A 12,733-nucleotide genomic window follows, 5' to 3' on the forward strand; every position below is an offset into this window, starting at 1 on the left:
GGTTCATTGCAATTCCATTTCACTTTAGATGTGGTATAAGTATTCCTTAGGCATCAGAAAATACATCCACAATTTTCCTCCCATAAATCCCTATGCATTTCGGGCTCGTTCGATTGAACTTTATTATACCTGCGGGTATCGCCTAACGCGGTGAATAGGGGACAATTCCCATAGGGAGTTTGCTATTTTGCCTAATACAGATGACCCAGCATTTTGGGAGGGGGTCTCACAAAAGATAGAACACATCCCCCAGAACGACCTTACAGTGGTGGCAGACATTGCCCTCGACCACATACTAGTTAGACAATCACAATGCCACTCCCACCCCTCAAGTGCCCACAACACGCTAAAGAACATGTGCACCAGATTCAACTTCAAAGACCCATGGCGGCTCCAACACCGGACACTAGATACTACACCTTCTACTCCAACCCACACAACTCGTACAGCAGGATAGATTACATACTAATCACAGGTCCACATACACACCTAATAGAGCTCACTGACATTGCACCAAGATTACTCTCAGACCACTTGTGCATCAACCTACATCTGAGCGGATGCCTCAACGAAGACATTCCTAATAGGTGTAGGTTCAACAGTGACATCTTGATGGACCAAGAAAACAAAAACAAAATAGAGGAGGCCATAAAGGAAGACCTTATGCACAACGACATGCAAGACACTGATCCAAAGACCGTGTGGGATGCGCTGAAGACGACAGTGAGAGGCACAATAATAGAAATTAAGGCCAAAATCAACAAAAACGCTAACCAACAACTGACCCAACTCGAGCAGGACATCAAAAGACTGGAGATAGACCACGCCAGAGACACACAGAACACTAGCACCCTAACACTGCTCACTAAAAAGAAATACGAATACAACAAAATTTTAAGCCAGAGGGCCGGGCAGTGGGTGAACAATTATAAGGCCATTAACCTCTGTGAGGCTAATAGAGCATGGAAGCTTCTAGCCTCCTACCTAAAACACAAATAAAAACAATTCACCATCTCATCAATCACCGATGCACACAACAACACGCACACTAGACATAAAGAAATACTAAGAACATTCCAAGACTTCTATGAAGAACTCTACAACAAAGACCAGGCCTTAGACCAAGAAGGGTGTGCAAAATACCTAGACAGATTAGATCTCCCAAAGATAACAAATGAAGAGGCTCAGAAACTAGGACAGGAAATAAGCTTGGCAGAGATAGAGATGGCGGTCAATTCCCTAAAAGATAACAAAGCACAAGCTCCAGATGGATACACGGCTACTTTCTACAAAACTTTTTTAAAGCACCTGAAACCCTCCATGAAAAGGTATTCAACTACTGTGCAGAGGAGGGAATGGTTTCCCAAACCATGTTGGAGGCAAATATAATTGTAATCCCAAAGGAAAGCAAGGACGCACTATTAACCAAAAACTACAGACCCATATCTCTAATCAATGTGGACTGCAAAATATACGCTAAAATCCTGGCCTCAAGACTAAACCCCATACTACCAGGACTAATAAGTAACTCACAGGTAGGGTTCCTAAAGACCCGTATGTCACATGATAACACCAGACTCCTATGCCACATTCTTCAATATACCTCCAAAACAGACGAACCAGTGGTGGCTATCCCACTAGATGCAGAGAAAGCTTTCAACAGGGTATCTTGGGACTTCCAAGAACAGTGCATGCCAGCATTTAACCTTGGGGATACATACACATAGAAGGTAATGGCACTGTACAGGAACCCCAGACCACGCATTGTAGTTAATGGGTCGGTATTCGACTCCTTCGCTCTACAGCACGGAACGAGACAGGGCTACCCCTTGTACCCCTTGTTATTCCTGCTGGCCTTGAGACTCCTGATCGGAGATATCAAGGCTACCGAGGAAGTGAGGGGGGATCAGCATCAACGAAGTGGAAGTCAAAATAGTCGTGTATGTGGACGACATCCTCATAGTGATAGAGCAACCTACGACCTCCATCGCGGCCCTCATGGAAACTGTAGGAACGTGCTCAAGCCACTGAGGGTACAAACTCAACAAGAACAAGTCTGAATGTAAACCACTCAACATCCACACCACTAAAGACATGATGGGAGGATCAGGCCTGGCGTGGCAAACAGGATTCATCAAATATATAGGGGTCCACTTCGGCAATGACCTTAAATCCACGCTAGACAAAAATGAGAAGTCACTGCTAGAGAAAACAAAGTCACTTCTAGAATCCTGGTCCCCCAAATTTATAACATGGTGTGGTAGAATGGAAACTGTCAAGAAGATGATCACCCCGATGGTTAACTATCTGCTGAGCATGCTACCACTCCTACTCACTGACGACTTCCACCACAAGTTAGACCAGATGATTAATACATTTCTATGGAAGGGCAAGAAAGCGAGAATAAGCATAAAAAACTAAGACTAGACAAAAACTGGGTGGACTAAACCTAGCAGACTATAGAACCTTCCAAACCGCATTCCTAGCAAAACAAGGAGCCTACTGGTTGTCACCCCGCCTGGGATACATGCCGGTATGGCTATTAATCGAGAGTGCCATCCTAAACAACCTGGAATCACTGGTACTCCTAACAGCCAATAAACACACACACGCCTCCAACCCAATATTCAAAAACACAAAAATGGCCCTGCTCAAAATAGATAAGTAAATGGAGCACAATGTGAAGAATTCGAAGTGGGAATCCTTGTGGGCAAACACCAAGATTAAATACAAGGGGAAACCCCTATCCATAGAGACATGGAAGACAATAGTAATCTATCCAGCTCAGCTAGAAGGGAGGCAGCCACGTCACATTCTCCACACTAAAAGAGAAATATAACCTACCTGACATCAAAACTATACAACTTCCTAAAGATCAGAACAGCCTTGACCAAAACAAAGTTAGAACTACATAATCCATCAATAATACAATACATGACGAAACTCAAAAGAGTAGGACACCAAGTATCACACATGTACATGCTACTACGCCCTAGCACCACCTAGCACCACCAAATTTAATGGGCCTCCCCATCACGGAACAGAATCTCCCCTGTAGTAGCTCAGTCCAAATTCTGGCTACTACACAAGACTTACTGGATCCCGGCTCGCCTTGCAGCACTGGGTCTCAGGGATAACGACCTGTGCTGGAACTGCAACAAAGAAAAGGGGGACTTAGCACACCTCATCTTTTACTTCTCCAAAATTCAACAGTTCTGGGAGAACATATTCATGTTCATAAAAAAAGCTCGGGCTGCACACTAAAGCCAGAATTCTCTACCCTTACCACTGCGTTTATGACTGCGGAGCTAGATTCACAACACAACAGGGACCTGTTAGATCTCCTACTAACGCAAAAACCACAGTTGATGGACAGAATGCAGAACAATGTCATACATTCACCCCAGTACAGAGATCTGGGCCTAAATCCATCGTTTTATTGCACTCCACACCACCCCAGTTCAGACATGGCCATATGCAAATCAGTCTGACCCTGTGCCTCATGGGAACAGTCCAGCCCAAACTGCCAAGCCATGCCTTCCCTGGACCGGAAACAAGCTTCTGAGGGCCAGTTTCTGGCATTACAGCCGTCTTCGGCCCGGCTTGCTTGAATCCAGTGGTGTGGAGAGCATGGGACTCACGTCTGAGCATACCCATCCCACTCGGGGTTACAAAAGAAAAAACCACAGTTGATGGACAGAATGCAGAACATAGTCATACATTCACCCCAGTACAGAGATCTGGGCCTAAATCCATCGTTTTTTTGCACTCCACACCACCCCAGTTCAGACTTGGCCGTATGCAAATCAGTCTGACCCTGTGCATCATGGAAACAGTCCAGCCCGAACTGCCAAGCCATGCCTTCCCTGGACCGGAAACAAGCTTCCGAGGACCGGTTTCTGGCATTCCAGCCGTCTTCAGCCCGGCTTGCTTGAATCCAGTGGTGTGGAGAGTATGGGACTCGCGTCTGAGCATACCCATCCCACTCGGGGTGACAAATGCAAAAAACACAGTTGATGGACAGAATGCAGAACAATGTCATTCATTCACCCCAGTACAGAGATCTGGGCCTAAATCCATCGTTTTTTGCACTCCACACCACCCCAGTTCAGACATGGCCATATGGAAATCAGTCTGAACCTGTGCCTCATGGGAACAGTCCAGCCCGAACTGCCAAGACATGCCTTCCCTGAACCGGAAACAAGCTTCCGAGGACCGGTTTCTGGCATTCCGGCCGTCTTCAGCCCGGCTTGCTTGAATCCAGTGGTGTGGAGAGCATGGGACTCACGTCTGAGCATACCCATCCCACTCGGGGTGACAAATGCAAAAACCACAGTTGATGGACATAATGCAGAACAATGTCATACATTCACCCCAGTACCGAGATCTGGGCCTAAATCCATCGTTTTTTTGCACTCCACACCACCCCTGTTCAGACATGGCCATATGCAAATCAGTCTGACCCTGTGCCTCATGGGAACAGTCCAGCCCGAACTGCCAAGCCTTGCCTTCCCTGGACCGGAAACAAGCTTCCGAGGACCGGTTTCTGGCATTCCAGCCGTCTTCTGCCCGGCTTGCTTGAATCCAGTGGTGTGGAGAGCAAGGGACTCACGTCTGAGCATACCCATCCCACTCGGGGTGACAAATGCAAAAACCACAGTTGATGGACAGAATGCAGAACAATGTCATACATTCACCCCAGTACAGAGATCTGGGCCTAAGTCCATCGTTTTTTTGCACTCCACACCACCCCAGTTCAGACATGGCCATATGCAAATCAGTCTGACCCTGTGCCTCATGGGAACAGTCCAGCCCGAACTGCCAAGCCATGCCTTCCCTGGACCGGAAACAAGCTTCCGAGGACCGGTTTCTGGCATTCAAGCCGTCAGGGTCAGACTGATTTGCATATAGCCATGTCTGAACTGGGGTGGCAGAGTGGGCTAAAGAACGGTGATGGATTAAACCCAGATCTTTTGACTGGGTGTGAGTGTTTGATTGATTCAGATGCTCCGTTCATCACCACCCCCTTTTGTACCAGATCTCCTACTAACAGCAGCAGTGAACATAGTACTGTCCAAATGGAAGGATACAGACAAGGCGACATTCAAAGGGTGGCTTAATTGGGTGACGTACCTCTGAGGCACAGACAGTACAACCCTGCGGAACTCTCCCTGGAGACCTGCAACCAGAGGAATGCGGGTATCACTGGACGAGTACCTGGACCCCCATGAACTCAGCTTGAGAAAATAGTTTGCTCACATGCATATCCCCACAGCCCCAGAACTGATGCACGTCTGAAATAATCTTCTTGTATACTGTCTCCTCCTCTCTCTCTTTTATTTTCTATCTTTCCCCTTCTCATCCTCTCTTATTTTTTTTTAGCAAGACAGCGGAAAAGGGGACAGCCAAACATGTATACCACTTACCTGATCCTGACAAATACAGCCACTTTGGTCTGTTACCCTGTAATGATAAAGCAGTCTTGCAGGTGCCCACTGGGGTCCCGCAGGGGTCATCACTTAGCCCTCTGCTGTTTAACATCTATCTGACTCCGCTGGTTTTTCTGGCTGAGTCCTTGGGGGCGAAGGTGATGGCCTTAGCGGATGACACCCAGTTGCTCTTCACCTGGTCAAAAGATGATCACGCGGTTGATTTAGCCAAACACTGTCTGGCCTCGGTTTTTTTGCTGGCTGGCCGATGCTTACCTCAAATGTAATGAAGGAAAGTCGGAGGTGCTTCTCTTTGGTGCTTTTCTGGCCAACTTTAGGGAGAAACTATGGCCCTCCGATTTCACCTGCCCTTCTGCTAAGAAGGGGGCAGCAAAAAACCTTGGCGTATGGTTCGATGAGAACCTCAATTTTAAAACCCATATTAAGAAATTTGCAGGCACCTGCTTTGGTCTACTTAAGACCATGAGGAAATTTCTTCCTTATCTCCCGGACAGCACAAGGGAAACGGTAGTCCGTGCCCTGATCCTCTCGAGATTGGATTACGCCAATGCTGTCCTGGCCGGCTGCCCAGGCTTTCTAGTGAAGAAATTACAGGTAATACAGAATTCTGCAGCCAGATTTCTAGCCTGTGTTTCGGCCCGTCAGCCTGTGCGGTGTTACCTTCGCGCTCTACACTGGCTCCTTGTGGAGGTCTGTCTCAAATTCAAAACACTCACGATAACCCACAGAGCCCTCTATGGTTCGGGCTCAAAATACCTACTGAAACGACTAGTTTTCTACTCGCCTGGGAGACAACTACGCTCTTCCAGCCAGCAGCTGATGCTGACTCCCAGGTTCTCCCGCCATCGGTTGGGCGGGAACTCCTTTTTTACGCTGCGCCAGTCTGGCGTGGAACAAGTTACCCTTGGCACTGCGTAACACGCAAGATCCCTTGGTGTTTAAGAAGAAACTAGAAACATTCCTTTTCTAGTGCCTTGCTTTACAGCATTGTCTCTGTCAGTCTTCTTTCTGGATGCAAGCGCCGGGACACTCATGAGTAGCTGAGCGCTATACAAGTTCAAATAACATAACACATAAAGCGATGATAACTGTATGTATAAAAAAATTTAATAAAATACTTTGAAATCAAATGTTTGTTGTGTGCTTGCTTATGGATGAGGGCGTGTTTATGTGAGTGTGTGCGTATGTGTGCATGTGTGTGTGAGTGAAAGTGAAGGTCAAAGGGTGTGTGATGCCACTTCCACTACCCCTATTACAGAGAACAACGGTCCTTAGGAAGTTCAATAAATAAATAAATAAACTTATAGACCACAATCAGTACTATAATCCAGTTTCCAGGCCCAGCTGGGCGAGGAATATTTAATTTTAGAATAAAAAAGAGATTTTGATTGACCTAGAGAGGGTCACATACAAACATTTAGATAGGGCACAATCCTGTACCTAACCCAAGAGTTGGAAAAACCATAGGGTAAGAAAAGTAGGTGAGTCAAGAGAAGAATTTTTTACAGGCAAAGAAAGTTTTGGAGCCAACTGTCGCTTGCAAATTATTAATCAATTACAGCAAGTTTCGACATACATCTAAAATTAAAAATTCCTCGCCCGGCTGGGCCTGGAAACTGGATTATAGTACTGATTGTGGTCTATAAGTTTATTTATTTATTTATCGAACTTCCTGAGGACCGTTGTTCTCTGTAATAGCTGATTACCCATGGTCCAAAGGTATTCATTGGGTTCCCTTGTTTACATGTAAAAAACTTCCACTACCCCTGGCATTTGCTAAATTGATGCCCATGAGCAAAGGGTGCAAGTATGACAAATCTTAGTGTAAGCATTAGGTCTGCTAAATATATCTGGTTTGTGCACATCTACTCCTGCCTAAATTGTACAACCCTACGGATCTAAGATCACTTCTGCACTGGAGCGGTACATAAAAAAAAACACCAGACAGAGCACCAGTTTAAGAGGCTTGTACTAGCACGTCTGGGAGTCAGCGTTGCTCTCTATGTCAGTAGGTTAGCACAAGCAATGTCCTTTCAAGGAGGGCGTTTGCATTTTCTGAGACAGTATTGTGTGTGGGGGTAGAAAAATTGGCCTGAAGATGAACAATATATTTATTCATGCCGGTTTGTTTTGGTATTCTAGTATCGTTGTTTGAGAGCCATTTTTTATTGTTTCTAATTTAAAGTAAAAGGGTTTGATAGTTGAAGACTGAAAAGTTGTGAGTTACAGCACAAGAAAAAAATGAGGGTGTAATGTGTATTCAAAACAAACATTCCACCTTATTTTATTGCCTTTTCTGGATCTGGGTATTTCTCTATTGTTAAACACGCTTTAAACCCTTCCCCGCTGATGACGAGCTGGGCTCGTCATGGCGTAGCCTCCTCGCACGCTGATGACGAGCCCAGCTCGTCACGTAACATGCAATTTAGAAAATCTCAGCTTGCGAGCGGATTTCCGCTAGCGCGCATGAGGTTAATATGATGTCTAACACAAACGTGGTACTGTGGGACATTTTGCGACCCAAAACGCATTGTAATAGAGGACAAGCTTCAAAAAGACAACAAATATTACATTTTTTAGGTTTATGGGTAGGTATAAGAGTGGCACCGTAGTAAGATATGTTCTCAGTTCTGCTAAAGTTTGAAATATTTGATTTCTTTTCTTTCTTAGGTGAAATTAAAAAACATAGGAACGATTTATAAGATACGAATAGGCCATGACGGGTCCAGTAACCAACCAGAATGGAAGTTACAACGGGTACGTTTTTTAATGTTTAATTTTTATGGCAGATAGTATACATTTTCTTCTGATATATGCAACATTTTCACGTTCATTTCTTTTATTACACTGTTGACTCGTTGTTGTAAACCTTAGATTCTACCGAAAATGTTTCTCCCATGAAAATCAATTAGGAACAACTATCACTGTGTTTGGCACAATCTGTGCTATTTCTTTTAGCCATAACCCAGATTAGTGTATACATTATAAGCCTGATTATAAGTGAAGGTGATATTTATCACACCTGGTAAATAACAATACCCGTGTGTTCATTATTTATCGGGTGCGATAAATAGCACCTATTACGAGTTATTGGGGAATTACATACGGATTTTGGGGTTTAGTCCATATGGTACGGTAAACACCGTACACATGTCCCCTGTCTGCATACATGTAACTGAGATATACAACTCATTAGATAATAATCAGGGGGCATATTACCAACAACTAGCGATAATTATCGCTATGTTGGTTTAGCGGCGATATTTTTATCGTCGAGCTGCGGCGATTTTTATCGCTTAGGAACCTTGCTATTATCAAGGTATATCTCCTAAGCGATAAAAATCGGCCGAAATGCATGAATATCGCTGAAAAGTCAGTGATACTCATGCATTACCGAGCTAATGCTCTTAGCCATGTTATCCACCTACCATTGGATAACATGGCTAAGAACTGCTCAGGGGCAGGTGTTAGCTTTTGGAGATATTCGCGCTTAGCGCGAATATCTCCAAAAGTTGGTAATAGGAGATAGCGATGTTAGCGACTGTTTCCAGTTGCTAACATCTTGGCACGCCCACTTTTGCATGTCATTAGTGATAAATATCACTAATGACATGCAAAGCGGGGCCCAAGATGGTCGCTATCTCCTACTAGATGTCTCTAACTGGTGTTAGCGACAGCCAGGTAATAGGGAGATAATTTTATCTCTGCTTTCTTGGCTTTTAAAGCCAAATAAGTGGAGATAAACCCCCTTGATAATATGCCCCTAGATGCTTTAAATAAAACCACATTGTTATTCTTTCCTGTGCGTGAACAAAGGTTTACGTGCGGGATGGAATTAACCGCCCAACTTGTAATCATATATAATATGTAATCATTTACAAAACTACAAAACAATTCAACCTATTTTGATTTCCAGATTAACTTAATCACTTAAATCAATGGACTCCTGATTGTTGCTACAAACCATCGATCTCGCTTTAAAGATATGTATTTTTTCAAAAGTAATGTTGAATATGTATGAAAAGATTTGCAGAATAATGCTGATAGTACCCATCTTGTTTGGTGATGGACAAAAAAGGATAACAGTCAAATATGGCCAAACCATCTTTTTGCAATCAAATCAAATGTTGGGTTTAAGAAATATTTGACCTATTGAATGACTAGCCTTCTGACACAGATAAGTACACTTGTTGATTATTTTTTAATGCAATCTTTTTCTTTAACTTCAAGGAACCTGAGGACTGGGTTAGTTTAGGCCCTGAATTAGAGAAGAGTCATGCTCTAAAAACATTAGTATCAATGGGCCTTATTTAGAGAAGGAGAAGTATTTAATCATTCGAAAAACAGTAGTATTTGTAATTTAATGATTAACTACCATTCTGACTGGAAGATTTTCCACAGAGAATTCTCTGGTGGGAAATAGGATTTTGGAGATAAATACTTTATTAATGCTATTGCAGCCATTACTTGTTAGTTGGTTTTTTGAATCAGGCCCTGGTGACTTCCATTAACAAAGCATAGAGGTACTTTCATCCTTCTATGAAACAGACATTTAATAGTAACTCTTCTGAAAGAATAGGGTTCTCCAAGGTTTATTCTAGGCTCGAAAAATTGCTTATTCTGGATTATATGGGCAACACCGGACTGTTTCTATTGAATACTTGCTGAAGCAAGCTACTTATCAGGTCACTTCTGTAAATTGGCGAGAAACTGAATTCATAAGCAGGTCAATAAATGGGGCTATCCTGAAATGACGTAAGTTAATTAGCTCGATAAGCAGTGGTGTAACAATAGCCCCCACAGTCACCACGGTGCAGGCCCTACCATGCACTTTGCAGGGGGGGTCTCCCTTAAATTTGTTGCACCTTTATCGATAAGCTTTGATAACTACCTGGGCCACCATATTTAAAGTTGTCCATCATTGCAGATGGAATATTGACTCCAAAGTAGCCCTTGCTTCTTTGGTGAGGACCTCTGTATGGTGAGAGCAGTTAGACTATGGACAGGGTTGTATGGTAGAATTGTCAGTTATGAGAGTCTTGGTGATGGCCCTCAAGTAGCGGTTCATTTTGGCCTCATACATAACAAATGTAGTTTATGCACTGGAGGTTTTCTCATAGCATTGGGAGGGCATTAAAAAAATATTCTCTTTGGCGCTACCATGGTTTCAATGGCAGTTCTGGACACAAAGGAGGCTAACCGGAATGGTATCCGATGTACCATCTTAAAAAGAACCATCTGACTGACCCAATTGTGAGTATCACCAGTGGCAGCTGGAACAATGCCTATGACTACCGTCTAAATGAGCAGTGTTATCCAGAGAAAGGGAAAGGGGAAATGGAACTAAAGTGAAGGTCAAGCACTGATAGATGACATGCTAGTTGAAAAGTCCTTTCTTGCAAGAGTCCATGCTGCTTCATTTATGATAGTAGGACAAACCAAACAAAGTTGTTGCACCTTGACCGTGCTGCTAATTCAACTGACACAAATATGACATTAATCTATGTAATGATATTGGGACTTATCACAAATATGTGTTTCTGTTGGACTCAAGAAAAGCGTTTGTAAACACATCAGCTATTTGTAAGTGTCAGTCTTGAAAGATCATTAGGTTGAAAATAAGGATCAAATTCCTAAATTAGTCAGGTTCTCTCAGGTGTTTATCAAGAGTCACATGCAGGTTCCTTAAAAAGCAATGCCAATGATTCATTTCACTTTCACTGATCTTCTAATATAGGGGACTAGCTTACCAGTCGCGCATTGCTGCGATCTCAGAAGAAAGGAAATTTAAGGAAACTTGGTATGATAACATTCAATTTACATTGTGTAATTTTTATTGAAACTTATTCATTCTAATATGGAAAACATTTTAAAGTGTTGTTTTAATTCTGTTTATTTATTTGAGTGCTTGTGGATAGACAGTATTTTTTGTTTTTCCGTCTGGTGCGTAAACGAATAAATCAGAAGGTTTTCCGACGCGTGAGCTTGCCACATACAGTTGTCTATGTAAGAATCACGGATTCTCCAAATCTAGTCCACACACTTGCAGCGATTGTCCTTGTGCTTTGTTGATGATCATTGCAAAAGTGAGTCGCACCGGAAACTGTAAACATTCAGTATTGGAAAGATTATGAGGGCCCTAGGGGGCCGGTGGGCCGATATTTAACACTTTTGTTTTGCCAGAAACCTTCGCAGGAGTGTACTCAAAAACTTCCCAAAGTTTCATGCTGATCGGATGAATGGTGTAGTAATGCATAAAGGACAAACAGACAGACATACTTTTGTTTTTATATATAGATTAAAGGGATCATTTAGAGTTTGATATATGTGAGTTATGCCTCCTCCACCTGTGCCAAACTGTATGTAGACTTTGAGGAACTACAATGTTTCTGACGGTGGAACCTGGCTCTGCCATCAGAACCCTTGACCTGACAGCCCATCGTCCACATGACCACCGGGTCACCAGATTTAGAGTGAGGCAACTGTCACTCTATTCCTCTGCTTCAAACTACCTTGATATCCAGGACAGTTCCAGGAAGGAAAAGCAAGTATCAGCCCCAATACACAAGAAGCTCCGTGCACATCAGGGCCATTTATTTTGTTCACATTTCAAAATTAAACTCCTACATTAGCAATTTATTACCGAAAAATACAAATCTTTGCGAAGCGGGTTAAACAACATGGCAGCCTCTCAGCGAATTGTTCTTATTTCATTGAAACTTCAATACTATTGGCTGCACCAAGGATTTAAGAGATGACCTCTAAGTCAGGAAGCACATCCTTCACCAGACCATAGCCTCCAGAAATGTAGCTGGCTGCAGCCACCCTCCATTCTTGAGATGACCACCCAGGAAATAAAAGAAGAGATCGTGAACGTTACAATGCAAAATAGAAAGCCTTCGGTAATTTACCTCCGCTTCAGATTCCAATTTCACTGGGTGGAACCACCAGTCATATTGTTAGCCTGTATTACCATCAGCAATATGGCCTTGTTGGTAGGTACAAATACCACTAGTGAAAAGTTATTTTTTTTGCTGAAAAAAACTGTTACCCATTGTTTGCTATTTTCCATAATAAAATATCTTTACATTTCTGCAAGTGGTACATTTTCAAACAGCTGATTAAAATACCACCACCTAGATATAAACCTATGAATTGAAGTGGAAGTCACAGAAATTCTGTTGCAAGATCCATTCATGTGCCATTTCCTCCTTGTCCTGTGACCATGCCTAGCTACATAGGGATTGGTGGTTATAGTATACACATTCTTTAAACCCAGCATG

At 43.1% G+C, this 12,733-nt stretch overlaps 1 protein-coding gene across 1 annotated transcript in view; it reads left to right on the forward strand.

Annotated features, from left to right (window-relative positions):
- The window catches only part of RP1 (RP1 axonemal microtubule associated), a 2,616,437-nt gene that overhangs the window by 738,050 nt on the left and 1,865,654 nt on the right, over positions 1 to 12,733 (forward strand). Inside the window, exon 20 of the mRNA XM_086965756.1 lies at positions 8,121 to 8,207. Within this exon, the coding sequence (XP_086821882.1) occupies positions 8,121 to 8,207 (87 nt within the window). The remainder of the gene's footprint in view (positions 1 to 8,120; positions 8,208 to 12,733) is intronic.

This window comes from Lissotriton vulgaris, chromosome 4_1, assembly GCF_964263255.1.
Source record: "Lissotriton vulgaris chromosome 4_1, aLisVul1.2, whole genome shotgun sequence".
In the NCBI taxonomy this organism is placed as follows: Eukaryota; Metazoa; Chordata; class Amphibia; order Caudata; family Salamandridae; genus Lissotriton; species Lissotriton vulgaris.